The sequence below is a fragment of the Apodemus sylvaticus genome, chromosome 23, assembly GCF_947179515.1.
Source record: "Apodemus sylvaticus chromosome 23, mApoSyl1.1, whole genome shotgun sequence".
In the NCBI taxonomy this organism is placed as follows: domain Eukaryota; kingdom Metazoa; phylum Chordata; class Mammalia; order Rodentia; family Muridae; genus Apodemus; species Apodemus sylvaticus.
Window position 1 is genome coordinate 9,469,072 of NC_067494.1, and position 20,043 is coordinate 9,489,114.

General features: G+C 41.3%; 1 protein-coding gene across 1 annotated transcript in view; it reads left to right on the forward strand.

The window, feature by feature from the left end:
• The window catches only part of Enpp1 (ectonucleotide pyrophosphatase/phosphodiesterase 1), a 67,955-nt gene that overhangs the window by 19,872 nt on the left and 28,040 nt on the right, over positions 1-20,043 (forward strand). Inside the window, exons 2-6 of the mRNA XM_052169788.1 lie at positions 9,286-9,358; positions 10,740-10,856; positions 15,374-15,499; positions 16,704-16,764; positions 18,776-18,873. Of these exons, the coding sequence (XP_052025748.1) occupies positions 9,286-9,358; positions 10,740-10,856; positions 15,374-15,499; positions 16,704-16,764; positions 18,776-18,873 (475 nt within the window). The remainder of the gene's footprint in view (positions 1-9,285; positions 9,359-10,739; positions 10,857-15,373; positions 15,500-16,703; positions 16,765-18,775; positions 18,874-20,043) is intronic.

The window sequence follows — 20,043 nt, forward strand, 5'->3', positions numbered from 1 at the left end:
CTTTGTGCGCATATCTTTGTGTGTTTCTGTGAATATCAGGTAAATCGAGAGCATTGGAATCACAAGGTAAAAGATGCCCCATTTTGAGTTTTGATTCAGTTAAGGGATCGTCTCCTGAGGCATTTGTGAAGACGCCCGTGGCTCATCTTTGCTGACCGTTACCAGTTATCAGTCTTTTTGGTGCTCGTTAATATTGATTTATAGCTTTTGACTTTTTTAAAAAATTAACATTTCTTTATTTGTGTAGGCATATGGGGTAGGAGACAACTTCTGGAAGTCCCTCCACCACTACGGTCTGAGGGTCAAACTCAAGGTCTCGTGCTTGGGACAGCTCCTCTATCACCAAGTTGTCTCACTGGTCCTAGATTTTTACCTTAAATGAAAGCAAATACTATCTCTGGGTTTTGTCATCACTCTCCCCTCCGCCACATTTTAAAACAATTGGTAACATTTCACTTTATATCTTTAAAAACATGTCATTTTTATTTTTATTTATGTGTATACATGTTGGTATGTACCTGGGGTTCCTTTGGAGGCCAGTAGAAGGTGTTGGGTTTCTGGGAGCTGAAGTTATGGGCAGGTATGAGCTAACCCATATAGGAACATCTGATGATAATGCAATGAATGTGAACACCCATCCAGCCTGGCCTCTTCCTACAGCATTTCTTCCTTCAAAGTAGGAGTGAGATTGCTTTCCTCCAGGGTAGGAATGAGGAGTGTCTGTGGTCCGCTATCAGACAAGGGAAGGTCATATGATTTCTTCATGAACTTATCTCTTAGGTGAGCATTCTCAGCTACTAAGCCATCTCTTTAGACTCTCATTTTATATCTTTAACTATTTTCTTCATCCACCATTTTATTTTGTATAAGGCATTCCTTCTACCGGATACCCCTCCCCCCTAAGCTCACTGTGTTAAAAAATGTTGCATTTGTTTATTCGTGTGTAGGTGACACTAACCTGCCACAGCTTGTGCATGGCAGTCAGAGGACAGTTTGTGGGAGTCAGTTCTTTCCATCCACTGTGTGGGTCCAGAGGGTAGAATCTGGGATATCAAGCTTGCTGGGAAGTGCCTTTACCCATCGTGCCTTCTTGCCAGCCCCAAATCTCTCTTTTTAATAGGTAACTCTTCTTTAGGATCAGAATTAAATAAACTATGTAAAGAAAGGTCACAAAAATATTTTGTTATACAAAAAGTTCTATCGAAAACAAAAGACAATTAAATCATCAGAGCAAGAATACACTGGCGATATTTACTGATTCCGTGATCGATCCAGGGCACCCACCCTTGTGGGCGTAAACCAAAGTTTTCCTGTGGGAGGTTGTGTCTATGGTCTACGGTGTGCCTTCTAGCCATTTGAAGATTGATCCAGCTCTGCCTTTGTGGGGTTTCCTGCGCCTGGCAGACTGCCTTGATGCTTGTGCCTCGGGCTTCAGTGAAGGCGTATGGGTCATGGTGGGACGACTTCAAAGCTGAGCAGAGACATTACTTTACGCTATCAGATGGACGTTTTCTTCTCAGGCCTTTAAGTTCAGAGAGAAATGGTCTGTGGGAGCTCACAGGGAGAGACCGGAGGAGCCTGTGCTCACTGAGGCGGAGGCTACAGATGCTCACTGAGGCGGAGGCTGCAGACACTACTTATTCTTCTCTTTGAAGATACTTGGTACTTATTAAACACAAAGGATTGAACACAAGAGGACAGTAGATAACTCCATCCTCTGCAGATCTCCCCAACAGATCTCTCATTGGAAGGTCATGGCAAAGGTGAGCTCCAGTGACTTTCCTCTTCTGTGTCTGAGGAACAGATGCTCCAGGCCTCGTAGTTTATTCCAGCGGCCCATGTTCAAGGGAGAGCCCTCACCCTTACAAGATGTAAGAGATTAAGTTGTGGGGAGAAGTAGACTCATAGGTAGTGCTGTATTATGCCGGGGAGGGTGGTGGGAGGGTGCTTGTTGCTCAGAAACATCACATCTTAAATGTAGTTTGTGTCTTAGTTCAGCTTAGAGGCTTGGCCTTTGTGGTGGCCTTTGTGACTACCCACAGTTCTGAGCTCTGTTAACTGGGTCCGGCTCTAATATGAAGGATATGCTGATAGTTTAATTTGTGTTGTTTCTTTTCTATTTTTTAAGGCTAGCCTTTAGATTTGATATTTCCTTTTAATGGGTCCTTCCTAAATCTTTTTAAAATTATAATTTGCTTTCTAAATAGAAGGCTTTCAGTCCTTTCTTCAAGCGCAAATTTACCAAAGTAGTTCATCAAAAAGCAAAGACATAGTGATGTAGGTGTTAAGTATCCTAGGTGCCAACACCTTTTTTTGATTCTTAATTGCAGTTTATAATCTGATAGAGCTCTGTCTGCAAGACCGGTCCAGCCAACTGTGCTGTGTTGAGTTAGTAAATAAATGCTCGCACGGGATTTTCTGTTGTCAGGTTTCCATTGGCTGCAGGCCAATGGTCTTCACTCATGAGGGGTCGGCTTGGGAAAGTTGAAAGTCAACCAATTCTACGTTGTTCAATGTTCATGACAGTGTGATAGATTGTTCTCCCGGAAGACTCTCTGGGTGGCTTGGTTCTCTCAGCATCTGGGATGCTCTCCTTGGGAACTCTGATTTATCTCTAGCCCCAGGCATGTCTGGGAACTTCTTGTGTGTTATGTTCAGGACTTGGCCCTTTTATAGGTAGAAAAATCAAACAGAACAGAAGCCAGAAGTCTCAGCGATCCCGTGAAGCATTCCTAGGCCTCATGGATGCCAGTTTTCTAGACGTTGCTATAATGTAAGCCCCCGGAGGCACTGGCTTGGCTCTATTCCCTGGTCTGTACCACACAGTGGAAGTGTTGTCCAGGGAAGCACTGATTCAGTAACTTGGCTTTGAACCACCCTGTCTGAAGCTGGGACTCTTTGCCAGGCAGGTGTGTGCTTTTTCAGTGTTAGCGTTCAGAGGGGGATCTGAGCGCGAGGTTTGCCCAGGTGATGTGCTTGTTCAGGCTTTCGGCCTCTTACTCCCATTTCCAGTAACATGAGTACCTTACCACACAACCTCACTGTAGCTCAGGAGGGTCTTCACACACCATTCCACTCTAGCCAGGGAGGATCTACCGATAAGTCAACGACGGAAGAGAGGTGTCCGCGTGTGGGTAATAGACTCAAAGGGGCATCAGCCCCTGCCTGGAAAGAGCGCCAGAGGAAGATTATAATTTATACTTGGACTTCACAATACTTACAAGATCTCCAATAAATCGTTAGCCTTTGTGTGTCCTGAAGGAGTCGGACTTACTTCCCTCTAGATACAATCCCCGTGCTGGAGTCCCCAGAAGACTAAAATGCCGCTGAGGTCTGATTTCTTGCAGGGCTGGGTTTATTTTGTTTTTTAATTTCTCTTGCAGTTTGGCCTAAGGTTTAAGACCTCATCGGCAATAATCCATTCCCATGATCCCTTCTCACCTGTTACGCTTGGACGGCAAATACAACAGTCGTCCATTTCTGAAAAATTTGTAATGTATTTATTGTTGGTATCTTTTATATGGATCAGGCATAAAGACACTTAACAAATGCACCGCCTGGGTCAAGTGAAATGTGGGAAAAGGGGGAGTTCTGCTTCTTTTCCCAAATTATGTTTTTAGTCCGGCTCTGCTTGCTGGTTTTCGGCTTGGGGGTTTAATGTGTGCAAGGCGCCGTGTTAGGTGTGGAGAGCACAGAAGTAAATAAATATGTCTATAGCTGCCTGGAGCTCACAGGCAGTTAGAGACGGGCAAATAAACAAACCCATGCCTGAGGTCCGGGTTCCTGTAACGTGAGGAGACTCTGGTCTAGAGGAGCAGAGAGCAAAGAGCCCGCCCACAGTGAAGCCGAGACCTCATCTTGGTGTGAGACCACGCGGATTCACACCACGGCCTTCCAGGATGCTGCTGGAAGACTTTTCTAGAAGTTTCTAGAACAATCCATTTATGTTACTTCTGTAGCTGAAGGCGTCAAGATCTCCCCATCTCCAGGTCTCTTCCACAACCTCTGTGCCCCACTCCTCATTGAATTTCTGTCTTGCCACTTGATTAAACTCCATGATCCTTGGAGAATTATCCATTTCTCCAGAGTTCGGTTTCCTTAAACAGGTGCAATCATCATAATCACTCTGAGATAATGCTCTTGGGAGGATTAAGTGACTCAATATAGAAGCTGAGAGAACGTTAGGATGTGCTGTGGAAGGGACAGGTGTTACTGTTATCTTCTCAGAGTCTATATCTGCGCCGGGCTTCTGGAGACCCGGGAGCATGTACTGCGATTCTGTCAGTTGACTGTGAGGTTGCCTCTTGCTAGTTTGTGTCTTTTCCATTGATGTGAGGCTTCTTCTGGAGTTCTGCTCACCAGACTGTTGCTCTGAGATGCAGGATCTCACTACAGTGTCTTCTGTGTGCTTTTGTGCTTTTTTGTTGAACCTCATTTTGTCACACACTGCAGACTGATAAACACTTGTTCATCGATACAGAAGGAAATTACTTTTCCCTCCAAATATCTTTTTGTAGCCTTGTTACCTCTCCTTTTGGCTCTCCACGGGACGGAGGCTACCAGTATGTCGGCATCTTTTGCGATTTTCTACTGTAGCTCTTGTCAAATTCTGTCGTGTTAATTTATTTGAATGCCCATTCTTCCCTCCCCCCCCCCCCCCCCCATTTTATCTCTTCAGAGACTCAGAGTTGCTTCCATTGTGGTTCTGGCCGTCAGTGCAGAGAATACACACAAGTAGGCATTCAGATCTTGGTGAATACTTGATATAAAAAGAATGATGAAAATTAAGCTAATGCTAATATGGAGCTGGCGAGACGGCCCAGTGGGGACAGGCACTTGCTACCAAGCTTAAAGATCTGGGTTAGATCCTAGGGACCCACTTGTGGAAGTTGAGAACTGACCCTCATGCGTGTGCATGTACACACACACACACACACATACACACACACTAATTTATAGGTAAATGCAATATAAAATTAATGCTAGCGTGTTTGAAAAAGTCTGAGAAAAATGAGCTTTGTAAAAATATGGGTTTTTTTGGTCTCACATAATGTCAAAGAAAAACCTAATCATTTATATTTAGTTAAGGACTCTTATTAAACAAGCAGGAAGCTAAATAAATAAATAAATATCCTTTAATATAGAGGCAAAACATTTCAACAACTTTGTTTTGTTACTTCATGCGTCTCAGATTTCCAGGAGATATTTTTCTATAATTTTCAAGAAACCATCAAAATATAAATTTAATTATTCAAGTTATAAATTGAAAATATCAAAATATAAAAGAGTCTGAATAGTTTCAGAGGAAAACAAAGGTGAGGGAGGGGTTAGCGAGGTGGACCTGGGTTCAGTTCCCAGCGTGCTCACAGTCCTCACAACCATTTGTAACTTCAGAGATCCGGTGTCATCTTCTGGTCCCTGTGAGCATCAGGGTGCTTATACACACATGCAGGTGATACATTCACACACATAATAAAGAATATGAAAATAAATGCCCAGTGGACTCTGACCTCAGATGAATCTACGTTGAGAAGAAAAACTATGTCAGAAGAGTTCAATGCTTTGAAAATGTTCCAGGGAAATTTTCCACTAAAATGGCCTCAACCAGGTACGATAGAATAACAGACACTGCAATTTTAGTTTGTGTGTGTTTGTGTGTGTGTGTGTGTGTGTGTGTGTGTGTGTGTAAAGATGCATGAAGAACATTTTCTTCTTATGTACGCATGTTTTAATTCTGTGTTACACATTATATTATAAAATGCAATTACAAGGAACTTAATGAACAAGGAACAATGAAGAACTAAGTATGAAAAGATAAGTGTGCACCTTCTGGTAGTTAATAAGCGGGCAGGGCGTCACAGATGCACGGTTACCTGTTACATGGTTAAACCGATGGGCACAGTTTAAATGGTGGCTTGCAGTCAACTCTCTCCATTCTGTCCTTTTCCCTCCATTTCTCCCACACAAGGGCTCAAGTCTGCTTGATCCTGTTTAGCTATTCCACCCACGCGTCGACTCCCAAGTCTGCCTTTCTGCTTTGCCGATTCTCCCTTCCCAGTTCCCAGGCTGTGCCAAGTTTTCAGCCAGTTTCCCACCGCATTCCTAGACGTTCATGCCTTTAAGGTCCTTTGTGATCTAGATAGGTCAAGCTGGGCTGCCGGCACCTGAAGGTCATTCCCTTTCTGTTCCTGAACACTTGGTTGTCCTCATCCTTGCCTTTACTGCCACCCTTCCCCACGGTGCAGTCCCTGTCCTGATCATTACACCAGAGCTCTGCCATGACTCCCTCATCCCCAGTAGTGCTCCCTGCTTGACCGACCGTGAGCTGCTTCCGCTTCCTATCACCCAGGCTCTTGGCATATGAGTGGGTCTTTTACTTTTTTATTTTTAATTTTACATAGTCTTCTGTTACATCCGTCTCTGAGGCTAACTCCTGGAGATGCTTCCACAGAATAGAAAAGAACGTGACTTTTTAAAAAAGATTTATTTATTTGTTTATGAGTATAGTGTAGCTGTCTTCAGACACACCAGAATAGGGCATCGGATCCCAATACAGATGGTGGTGAGTCACCATGTGGTTGCTGGGAATCGAACTCAGGACCTCTGGAAAAGCAGTCAGTCCTCTTAACCACTGATCCCAGAATGTGACTTTTTGAACTAGTTTTTCTGTTCTGTTCTTTTGTTTGTTGAGTACAGTTTTGAAATAACTGTGCTCAGATAATCATTTCCTGCCTTTAACTGTATAGGCAGTGCTGTTTTCCTGGTTCTCTGGTAAGTACAATTTCACTTGCCATGGTTTAGATAACACTGGTTTGCCAACAACATTGTTTAAGATTTAGGTATATTAACATCCAATAATTGCATGAAATACTAACTTTGTTGCTAGCGCAGTAGTGGGCAGAGAACTATAGATGTGGATCATCAGTAGCTAGTCCTATCGTGCATTTCAGAGTCTGTCAGTGACTGGTCGACAGGCACCTGTCTGTCAGTTCATGCACAGAAAGCACTGTGTGTTTGTGCTGTTACCTTGGCAACCAGGGTAATGCCTATGTGACATTCTGTAACAGTCTGCAATTGAAAAGGCAGTTGATTGATAAAGCAAGTACAGAAATGAGCAGAAAAATTATAGTGCTGGAATCGAAATTCAAACAAAATGTAGATGGAGTTTTGGAGGGCGTGGCTTATGTGAGACTGTTGACATTACCCGTTGACTGCTGACATTGATTACCACAGTTTGGATGAAGACAGGAAGGCGGAGGAAAGGCGTGAAGACTGCTGTGTGGGCGTATATGAGAGAGTGACTGTGCCCATAAGAATGGGGAGCCCCAGGAAAAGCGACAGTAAAATCATTAGTGAGGGATCACAGTGGGGGAGCAGTGTGAACACAGGAAGAAGGAAAAGGACTCTTCACAGCACAAAGCCATCTTTATTTTGTACTGTAAGTTATATAAAGGATGGGAGGGGAACAGGCACATGAGTCTAAACTGCTCTAGATGGATTCTACAAGACAGACTTTAGTTCTCTACTGCTTCGTGTTTGCGACTCCAGTGTGTGAAATATCGATCAGCAGTTCTGCTAGCTTATCCTCTATACAGACAGTTTGCAGCCAAAGAGGTTTTGATATTTCGAATAGATGTGTGCTAGTTGCCTTCTTGTGGCATCCCATATTTATGTCAGCATATAACACTTCCAGAGGATTCCATCAGTGCCTTTTCTGGTATTTTATTGTTTCATTTTTCCTTAGATAGCTACTATTCACGTCGTCCTCTGATAAATGCCCATTTTTATTGCTATGTTCATAGTTATACCAAGAATATGCAAGACTATACATATACAAATAGAAGATCTGCAAGTTTATACAATACCTCAATGGATACCTGAAACTGGGGTAGTACTGGACTCTATATCTACATCATTTATATAGTTATATTTATATCTATCTATGTATCATCTGTATCTTATATTTTCTCTGTATTCATCCACCTAATAAAGACTAACTTAAAAAGTAGACACATATTTACATCGAAACTAATAAAATAACATCAAAACAATAATAAAACAGTCATAACAATGTAATGTCATAGAAGCTAAATTTGACTCTTCTCAAAATATCTATTTGTACTGTCCTCGCCTTGCTTGTGATGAGATGCAGCAAGGCAGATAGAGGAGGCTCTGGGACATGGCCCTAGGCTGCTATCATACGCTCCCTGAATGCAAGCACTACAGTACTCTGCCAGGGTATACTCATAAAACTGACAGTGCACACAGCATAGATACGTAAGAGAAAATGGTGCATGTCTGGGGAGAGACAGCACAACGATACATTCTATGTCTACTCAGAACAGTGTACGATTTAAAAAAATTGTTATTTCTACAATTTTCCTTTTAATATTTTCCAATGATGGTTGACTGTGGGAAGCTCTAATTGGGAAGTGAAGGCACTGATGAAGGGAGACTGCTGTGTCTGTGTCTAGGGTGCTTGTCTTCGCCCTCCCTCTCACGCTCCGGAGCTCCAGAGGGTCGCACTCACTCTTCCAGTAGTCACATAGCACCTTTGCTCACACTCCTTTGTCTGCGAATGCTGAAGTGCCCTGGGACCTGAAATTCCAGGGTGTTCTGAAGGAAATGCCAACTTGAAAAAGGTGGGCAGGAGATTGTTTTGTGAGTTACCTTCCTCCTTTGTCTTCTGACCATCAAAACCTGTTACTGACGTTAGGGGTTCCAAACTCAGTCTACTTCGTTTTAAATATTAAAGGCAGGAATCATGGGGAGGGAGAAGGGGATGCTTAGACCTCATGAGCTTCCCCTCCAGCACCTGCTGCCAGCTCATGGCAATGTTGTGGCCCAGTAGCCATGCCCACGGCCACGCATGGTGCATTCGAGGGTGCTGTGCTAGGTTTAGGTTTGTGAGTTCACAGCTAAGAGAGGCCTGGAACGTTTCCTAGACAGCAGTAGGAAGTGGAGTTTCATAATAGATTTTTCTTCTTTTAAGGATTACAACTTTCTTCTGGCTAATTCCTTGGTGTTAGCCAAGTGTTTGCCTCATTACATTGTCTTTGGATGATTTAGGAAGTTGCTGAGTGACGTTTATCACAATCTCAGAACAGGACTTAAATCTCAAGTATGTGGTTTGAAATGTCCCAAAAGCAAACCTGTCCCTGTGATCGGCTGCCACATCTGGAAACATCCTCACTAGCAAAGTCAGAAACGCTGAAAGGGATGAAGTTGGGAGGGGGGAATAGGAGGATGTCAGAAGACTCTAACAGTCTTTTTCTCTCCTTACAGGTTTTGTCAGTATGTGTGTTAACAACTATTCTTGGTTGTATATTTGGGTTGAAACCGAGCTGCGCCAAAGAAGGTAATTAATGCTGTGGGGTTCTGTGTGTCTGTGCACCTGTGGATGTATGTGGGTATGTGTGTCTATGTGCTTCTCTGTGTGTATGTGTCTCTGCGTGTTTCTCTGTATGTGTACATCTGTATGCTTACATCTGTATGTATGTGTGTGTGTGTGTATTCAGCATTATGACATGATTGAGATAACTGCAATCTCCGAGTCCTGTGCATACTCCACAGATGTGGAAAATTTCATTTGATGCTGGTTTAAGCATTCTTCCTAGAGTCTTATCTTATTTTGGCCACACAAAGTATTTTTTCCTTACAAATGTTTATATGAAAATGTGGAATAGAGTCTGTGACCAAAAACAACCCTCCCCTCCAAAACCCATGAAGACGTGACCAGAAGTTCCTCCAAGCCCCAAGGATTGGTTGCTAAAGCAGCTCTGGAGGTTACTAGGAGACCAGTTAGCATCCCTAAGTGACCGGAATCTCAGGAGAGCTTTATGTATTTCTGCTATTGCTAGTTTCAAAGTAGTAATGAAATCATTACACTTCTAATTGTGTTTTCCCAATATCGAGAGCAGGCTCTGTACAGCACCGCAAAACCACCATATAGAAAATATATGAAAGCAAACCACGGGCAATTTCAGTGGTCATTCTTTTGAATTGGTAGTGCCCCGCCCCATACCATATGGTGATTCAGTTTTATTTTTCTTTATTTTGTTTTGGTTTTTCGAGACAGGGTTTCTCTGTGTAGTCCTGGCTGTCCTGGAACTCACTCTGTAGACCAGGCTGGCCTCGAACTCAGAAATCCACCTGCCTCTGCCTCCCAAGTGCTGGGATTAAAGGCGTGCGCCACCACCTCCCGGCTGGTGATTCAGTTTTCAAAACTGAATACATTTTTGTCCTGTTCAACTATCCTGCTATTAGAATTTTACTCATCTAAATGTTTAGTGATTATCTGAAATATGCCTATTTTACCTGTCTGGTTAGGACACCATAAAGCAGATATCCTCAAACTTAATACAATTGAAAAGGTCGGCATTTATGTTACCTGTGCATTTGTTCACAAAATGAACTAATTCACCTCACAGCAAGGAGACTGAAAAATAGCTATTTTAATCTGAGCTCAGGGAAGCGTCGTGAGCACTGTTTTAACAGTTGCCAGACGCATATGAAGAGACAGCAGTTACTGTGATACCAGGCCCCAGCTCTTCCTCAGATAGTTCTAGGAAAGTTAGTTTCCTCACTCTAGTTTCTCCTTGTAAAATGTCCTGATTTCCAAGCGACAGGTGTGAGTTACATTCCATAGTGGTGGTGGCATCTTGACTCGGGTATGCCTTAGCTGGTGCACGCCTTGTAATTTTGTGATTGACACCACCTGACTTATTTACAATTTTCAGTAAAAAGTTGCAAAGGCCGCTGCTTTGAAAGGACATTTGGCAACTGTCGCTGTGATGCTGCCTGTGTCACCCTTGGGAACTGCTGTCTGGATTTCCAGGAGACCTGTGTAGAACCAAGTAAATATGGTGGAGGAAGGGGCGGGGTTACCGGGAGGAGTGGAGTCCGGAAGAGGCGGGGTTACAGGGAGGAGTGGAGTCCGAAAGGGGTGTGGTTACTGGGGGGAGTGGAGTCCGGAAGGGGCGGGGTTACCGGGCATAGAGTTGGGAAGGGGCAGAGTCATGGGTGTCAGGAAAAGATCTCCAGGAAGCTGTGCATCATCCTGTCTGTGGTTGGATTAACGCAATGTTTTTTCCTTTTCTAGACACCATTCATTCGTTTGTTTGTTTATTGAAACAAGGTTTCACTATGTAACCCTGGTCTTGCTATGTAGACCAGGCTAGACTTAAACTCACATTCTGGAACTTGCTATGTAGACCAGGCTAGACTTGAACTCACAGAGATTCACCTGCCTCTGCCCAGAGTACAGAGGTCAAAGGCGTATCTCCACCATACCCAACTTTGTATCTTCTTTCCTACTTCAGAATGTATATGTTTTCTACTGTAGCCTTTCTTTTTCAACACTTAAAAATCTTCACTTACTTCATCTTTGTTAAATGCTTTATGCATAACAAAATTGTGCGTGTATTTAATGTGTACCAAACTTGTGGCTTATTTTTTTTTAATGTAGCCCTAAGAGAAATGTGAAATATTTTCATTATGGATCTATTAAGGAAAGAATTCTTGCCTATTTACTGAACATTTTTAAAAATAAAACTGTTGTATTAGCAATAAATAAAATTGGGACAGGATCTGGACTTCAAACAAGTGTTAGTGCATGTGTTAAAGCTCCTGTTCTTTTATTATTTGATTGTGTTAAAATTACTTTTGTTTCTTCTACAGTATTTAATGTAAGTTGTATTGATTGTACACTTCCTAATTATGTCAGTGTACTGAAACTTGGCATGTCTGTGATGGTGATCTATTAACCAGCTTTGTTTTATTGCCTGTGAATATTAAAGGACTTTGGTATTCTGAAAAAAAAGCTTTCAGGAACTGTAAGAAGTGAGTCCAGCTTTAAGCAGAAGAAGCAAGAGTAGTGGGCTTGATTATTGCTGGTATAACAGTTTTAATTTCTTTAATTACATCACTGCTTCTGTAATTGCTTTGACACAGAAGTTAAGACAGCTACTTTTGTTAATCAGTTAGCAAAAAAATGTTACTAATGCTCTGAGTGTTCAAGAGAATTTAGATAGGCATTTGGAACAAGGGATTGATGCTCTTTATATTCTTCAAATTATTGGAGAGGAGGTTCATCATTTAAAAGTAAGAAGGCATCTCAGTTGTCATGCCAAATACCAATGGATTTGTATTCTAAAATTTGCAATGATAGTTACTATAATTTGGGAAAAAGTTCAAAGACACTTGCATGGTATTATAATTCTAACACCTCTGGATGTTTTGACTTGCATAATGAGATTATGAATTTTAAAAAAATGCTGCTCTGTTGAGCTTTGATGCTACAGATCTGCTGATAAAATTATTCATGGCCTGAAGTCAGTATTTCCATAATGGTCAAACTTCAAGAATGGCTTATATAGCTTGATCATGCTAGTCCTTGGCCTGGGGATACTTTTATTCCTGCCCATTGTGATAAAAGTTGCTTTAACAACAGCAATATGCTGGCGGCAAAAATACATGGCTTGAAACTAAAAATGGACCTCCAGGGTTATTAATTTAACAGGCTGGCAGTCAGAGATGGGTAGGTTCTGCACAGATCCTTACCAACCAAACATAGAAGTGCATTGCTTTTGACAATGCATATTCCTCGATAGATAAGGAAGGCATTCTTGTCAGAACCCCTAAGACAGGTGCAGTCTCGTTTATGAAATAGAAAAGGGGGAGATGTGGTAAGTTTGGGGGACCACTTGGCAGGAATTTGACATTGGGCCAGGACAAGGAAGTAAGCTGAGGCAGGAATCTGATTTTAGGCTAGAACAAGGAAGCAGGCTTCAGGCAAGTATTTGACTCTGGGCTAGGACACAGAAGTAGGCTTAGATATCTTGGTCATCCTGATAAGTTCTTAGAAACAGTTGGTCATAGGACTTTGTTTATTGCCTTGCTTATTCCTCAAATTTTTGTATTTATTGTCTTGCTTGCTCATCAACCTAGAACTGCCCTTATTACTTGCATGTAATTAAAACAGTGTAAAAGTAGATTGGGAAAAAATAAACCTGCCTCAGCTTCAGAACTGGTTGGGGTCATGCTACAAACAAACAAACAAACAAACAAAACTATTGAAACAAAAAATTGAGTTAGGAGTCACATTTAGGGGTTTGTTTGTTTGGATGCGTTTTTTTTTTATATTTATTTGGTATATTTTTATTTACATTTCAAATGATTTCCCCTTTTCTGGCTTCCCACTCCCCCAAAGTCCCATAAGCCCTCTTTCCTCCCCCTATTCCCCCATCCACCCCTTCCCACTTCCCTGTCCTGGTATTCCCCTATAATTCTGCACTGAGTCTTTCCAGAACCAGGGGCCACTCCTCCGTTCTTCTTGGACATCATTTAATATGTAGATTATGTCTTGGGCATTCCAAGTTTCTAGGCTAATATCCACTTATAAGTGAGTACATACCATGATTGATCTTTCAACTGAGTTGCCTCTCTTAGTATGATATTCTCCAGCTCCATCCATTTGTCTATGAATTTCATGAATTTATTGTTTCTAATGGCTGAATAATACTCCATTGTGTATATATACCACATTTTTTTTGTATCCATTCCTCCATTGAGGGACACCTGGGTTCTTTCCAGCTTCTGGCTATTATAATTAGGGCTGCTATGAACATAGTGGAGCATGTGTCCTTATTGCATGCCAGGGAATCCTCTGGGTCTATGCACAGGAGTGGTATAGCAGGGCCCTCCGAAAGTGTCATGCCCAGATTTCTGAGGAACTGCCAGACTAATTTCCAAAGTGGTTGTACCATCTTGCAATCCCACCAGCAGTGGAGGAGTGTTCCTCTTTCTCCACATCCTCGCCAACATCTGCTGTCTCCTGAGTTTTTAACCTTAGCCATTCTGACTGGTGTGAGGTGAAATATCAGGGTTGATTTGATTTGCATTTCCCTAATGACTAATGATGTTGAACATTTCTTAAGGTGCTTCTCAGCCATCCGAAGTTCTTCATGTGAAACTTCTTTGTTTAGTTCTGTACCCCACTTTTTAATAGGGTTATTTGGTTCTCTGAGGTCTACCTTCTTGAGTGCCAATAGCCACAAACAGCATAAAGTATCTTGGGGTGACTCTAACCAAACAAGTGAAATACCTATATGACAAGAACTTCAGATCTCTGAAGAAGGAAATCGAAGAAGACCTCAGAAAATGGAAAAATCTTCCATGCTTGTGGATTGGCAAGATTAATATAGTTAAAATGGCCATCATGCCAAAAGAAATCTACAGATTCAATGCAATCTCCATCACAATCCCAACTCAGTTCTTCATAGAGTTAGAAAGAGCAATTCTCAAATTCATCTGGAATAACAAAAAACCCAGGATAGCTAAAACTATTCTCAACAGTAAAAGAACTTCTGGGGGAATCAGTATCCCAGACCTCAAACATCACTACAGAGCAATAGTAATAAAAACTGCATGGTATTGGTACAATGTCAGGCAAGTGGACCAATGGAATAGAATTGAAGACCCAGAAATGAATCCACACACCTATGGTCACTTGATCTTTGATAAAGGAGCTGAAAACATCCAGTAGAAAAAAGACAGCTTTTTCAATAAATGGTGCTGGTTCAATTGGAGGTCAGCATGCAGAAGAATGCGAATTGATCCATTCTTATCTCCTTGTACTAAGCTCAACTCCAAGTGGATCAAGGACCTCCACATAAAACCAGTCACACTGAAACTAATAGAAACTGGGGAAGACCCTTGAGGGCATAGGCACAGGGGAAAAGTTCCTGAACAGAACACCAATAGCTTACGCTCTAAGATCAAGAATTGACAAATGGGACCTCATAAAATTACAAAGTTTCTGTAAGGCAAAGGACACTGTCAAAAGGATAAAATGTCAACCCACAGATTGGGAACGGATCTTCACCAACCCTAAATCTGACAGAGGGCTAATATCTAATGGATGCGGTTTTTTTTTTTGATTCATTTCATTTTGTTTCTGACACACGAGTCTTGTTCTGTAGCCTTGGCTGGCATCCAAATTGCCATTCTCCTGCCTCTGTTTCTTGAATACTAGAATTACAGTTGTTTCCTAGCATGTATAGTTCTAGATTAAACTTTGAAAACCCTGAAAATGGCTGCTGGAACAATCAAGGATTTTCTTATGTTTGTACAATAGTGATAATGTGTCCCAGTTTAAAAATAATGAAATTCCAGGTTCCTAGTGAAATATTACTGGTGGGTGCCTGCATGTTTGCCATCTGTTAGAGCAGAAAGTCTGAGCAGAAGCAGAATCTCAGGACTCAGTTATAAAATGAGTTATCATATCTTATCCTCTTGTCTAAGATGATGTTGACTTTACAGATGCGTTGAACTTGAACCGTAATTATTTGTTTGTTTGATACCTGGTTTCTAGCACATATATGGACTTGCAACAAATTCAGGTGCGGTGAGAAGAGGCTGTCCAGATTCGTGTGCTCCTGTGCAGACGACTGCAAAACCCACAATGACTGTTGCATCAACTACAATTCTGTGTGCCAAGGTCAGCTTCCCTTCCCTGGGCTCTCCTGGAGCTTGGTGTCTTCCAGGGCCTTTGGGGACGGGTTGCATCAGCATTGTCTTTTCTAGGAGCAGCTGTATTCATTGTCATTATAGTAGCAGATGTATTAATGGGCCAATTACATTTGCCGAAAAAGACTTGTAAAACTTTTATTATGGAATGTTTCTGATGTTTATATGAACTAAGAACGTGTGGTGTCATCCAGCTGAATGATAGTTACTATCTGTACATGGTTGACCTTATTTTACCTGAAGCCAATTTTCTATTCTTTTTTTTTCTACCATCCTCCTTATGCCATTTAGTTGGTGTCTGCATACCTAATACTTGAGTAAGGATCCTGTTCCAGTTCTGGCCAAGGTTTCCTTGTTATAAAGGAGCACAGTCTTGGCCATGGAGCGCTAGATGATGAGACCAGGCACATTCAGGGTGGAATGGCTGAAGACAGGAAATTACTTTGAAGGGTGCTAACAGTGTTCTAATGTTTTGCTCAAGAATTATAAGGTGTCTTGAAGTCTCTAACAGAACCGGAGTCTAAATGTGAGGGAACTTAGCCACCAAAGTACCAATTGTGTAGAGAGGCTGGGACAAGCTATACATTCTGGCTGAAAATACTAAGATTTAGAAAACAGTCCTCACAAAGACAGAATAGTTGTCCCTGTGTTTCACAGAGACAAGTTGCATAACAAGTATGTGTGAGGATACTTCAGTCCACCAATGCTAAGTCCTTTCTATATTAAGTTGCATAGTTTGCACATAACCTGTGCATTTCTGCACACATACCTTAAATAATCTGCAATAACTCACAGTACCCATGGAATATAGGAGCTATGGAAATAATGGTATACAGTTCGACTTAGGAAATGAAAGTATAATGTTCAATACTGATGCAATTCAAAAAAAATAAATATTTTCAACTACGGTTGGTTGAATTCCTGGGTACAGAATATTCAGAGGTTGGGGAAGAGTGGTATATTTGCATCCTGCAGTTCAGTATTTAGTTTTCTCTTGTTGACTGTTACTTTGAAACAGAACAACTCTCTATATTCATGACATCTGTCTACTGTCAATGCCTCATGATGTCTGTCTGTTTTGCTTTGGGGAGTCTATGTTGCTGTGTCTGAAAAACATTGCATTCCTGCCATTTTAAAGTGTGCTCACTTATTTTTATTTTTTGAAAATATTCCAGATAAGAAGAGTTGGGTAGAAGAGGCGTGTGAAAGCATCGATACACCACAGTGCCCAGCAGAGTAAGCTCACGTCCCGAGACATACATATTTTCCCCTTTTAAGAAGGGTCTTTTCTTTCTCTTTCTAAATTAAGATTAAAAATAGTAATAAATCATTGGCTGATGAGACATTTGCTTCCAGGAGACCGTGTTTGCTGCTGGTTTCCGGAGGACTGTGGTATGATCCTCTCTCTGGAAGCTAGTAGAGAGAGACACGGCAGGAGTAATAGTGGCTGTTACCAGTGAGTGTGGGTGGTGCTGTTACCAGTGAGTGTGGGTGGTGCTGTTACCAGTGAGTGTGGGTGGTGCTGTTACCAGTGAGTGTGGGTGGTGCGTTTGCAGCCTTCTATGGAAGAGAGCACTTGACTCTAGTATGGGATTCTGGTGTTGAACTAGTAGCAAATTGAAGTTCTTTAATTTTTTTTTTTTTTGCAATTGTATGCAGTTTTGGCATAAGTAACACATCTATGAGAGGAAGTTACATGAGTTTTGTAATTCATCTGTGTTCTTTTTTGATCTATTCATGTCAAATTACTTATTTTATTTTATTTATTCTCTGTGTAGCCCTCACAGTCCTGGAACTCCCTCTGTAGCCCAGGTTGGCCTAGAACTCAGAGATATGCCTGCCTCTGCCTTTGTAGTGCTGGCATTAAAGGTGTGTACCGCTACCACCTGACAGAAATACATTTTTTTTTACCAGTTTAAAAGTTTTTTAGACTTAAAATACTTTAAACATTTTTTCTATCTTATTTTTATGCATGTTTTTATTTTGTCATAAAACTTTTTTTTTGTTTGAAACAGTAGTTAAAACAAAAACTAAACCTAAACTAAATAATTTCATCAGAAGACTTTTTTTGGGGGTGGGGAGGGGTCCTCTCTAAGCTGTTTTTTAAATGCCAAGATATACTAAAATTTTAGCCTTGTTCTATATTTCTTTCTAAATGTCAATCATTGTTTTAAAGTGTAATGTAGGTTCTTTACTGGAAAATAGAACTCCTGTTATAATTTAGAGCATGTTATTCTGGGAAATTTTATGTCAGTGTATTTACCTGGTGTTCCATTGGCCTGGATTTTGTGGATTTTGTTGATTGACATGGTTTTGTGCAGTGACTGAGACCATACACAGTTGATTACAATCACCCAGGAGGGCTAGGTTATCAAGAGTAGTTACTGAGAATTGTAGAGCAGAGTTCTTCCTTTGGTGTGGTTGCTTTTAAGTCTGGATGTTTGGTTAAAATGGGAGAGCTGAGAAGATAAGAGAAAGAGAAAGCTGATTCGCCCTCAGATTTTAAAGTTCTGAGCCCTCTCAGGCTTTCTGTGGTACACACCTTCTGTGGCTCTCTTGAACTCATGTTTCAACATTCCTGGTCCCTTTATTGTTTAAATATGCAAACACCGTGTCTCTAAAGCTTCCATACCACATACTTACCTCTTCAAAATATATTGAACTTAAATATTAAATACGGCCAGGGGTGCAGCTGATAGTCAGAGATACGTAGCATTAGTGGTGACAGACCTGATTTGATCCTCAGCGTATAAAAAGAAAGCTACAAAGCCTAATTATAGCATGTGTTTTATGCCTAATGAGGCACCATCTACTGAAGGAGAGGCAGAGGTTTGTTCAGAAAAAGAATTAATGGGGAAGATGTAGTTTATTTGTCAAATTTAGTTTCTTAGAAACTGTGAAAATCGTATAACATGACAGTATCATTCTACCAAACTTTTGTAATGGGGGAAACTGTGATTAAAGCTTCTGTTTGTAGCTCAAAATAGTATAGATCCTTATAACTATTATTGATGATAGAGGCATGTGAATTACTCCTTGATAAAATGTGTATATAAATATAAATGCATGGAGGATGGTCTTGTGTGTTCATGCTGACTTTTCAGATTACTTCAGTTGCATGATGACCTCATAGCGAGACCTTCAGGGGGAGAGGGCGGAGCCGGGGAGAGGGCATCCTCATTGGATGTGTCTTCATTTTGTCTCTTTACACAGCTTTTTTTTTTTTTTTAAAAAAACTCTTTACCAGGTTTGAATCGCCCCCTACTCTCTTGTTTTCTTTGGATGGGTTCAGAGCTGAATATTTGCACACCTGGGGTGGACTTCTTCCTGTCATTAGCAAGCTGAGTAAGTAACTTCAGAGTTGAGTACTGAAGGGTCACGACTTTGGAGATGGATGAGGGAGGGGAGATGTTTTTGGAAAAGTACTGTGAAGCCTCTCACTGTTTTACCAAACTTCTCCATTGCAAAGCGGTGAACTTGGGAGACCACTAGTGTTGATATTGTAGATCTTGGAAACTGCTCCAAAAATACTTTTAGCTCAATCGGTTGTCCTAGTATCTTAACCCTTGACCGTGGCTACTCATATTTATTCTTCTTGAGAACTTTGGGAAAATATTTACTTACTTCCTGAGTTTTCATGTTAAAATAGAATTGCAAAAGCTGACAATTTTGGAAACTAATATACAACTCATGTAGACTCTGTCAAACTGGATATCCACTCAATTTTGTGTTTTATATTTTGATACATCTTATGTAACCCAGGCTAGCCTTAGACTTGCTGTGTAGTTACAGATAACCTTGAATTCCTGATCTTCCGGGCCTTACTTATCAAGTTCCAAGGTTATAGGCATGCCCCCACCTTCAATATCTTTATCTTAATTAAAAATGCCTGTTGAACGACGATCTCCAAATTACTGATGAGATAGGACGGCTTTTTCTTAATGTCTTCGCTGAAGCTTTAAGTCTTAACTTCAGTGAGTTAGCAGCATTATTGGAAGTGGGAAGAGCATGGTTGGGTGTGACAACTGTTAGACTTTGTTAGTTGTTCGTGCTTAACGCTTATTATCCTGTTCTGTGTGTCTGACATAGAAGTAGATAAGCACAGTTGTTGTAGTGTTCTGGAATTCCAAAATATGTCCATACAAATACATGATGCTGTTTTAAACCTCAAAATTACTCTCAGTAAATGCACACGTATATCATTATGCTGTGGTAATTTAACATTTTCGGTTTTTAATGACTGCCTGGAAGATATTCTTTTCAGCCATCCCTTGGCATAAATCAAGCCTGTGGATTTGGAAGGTGTTAGCCAGCCCTCTGTCCCTTCCTGAGACTTGTCTCTGTGGTACCTAACATGGGCCCTGAATTTAAAATCACCCATGTGCGACATTTAAACCAAATCAAGGCTTAGCTAGCTCAAGCGACTGCATTGGGTAACCAGGAGTGTTGGGGCTTGTGGCTGGTGACTCAGAGCCCTTGGAAGTTCATACATAGGCAGACACGGACCAATCTTGG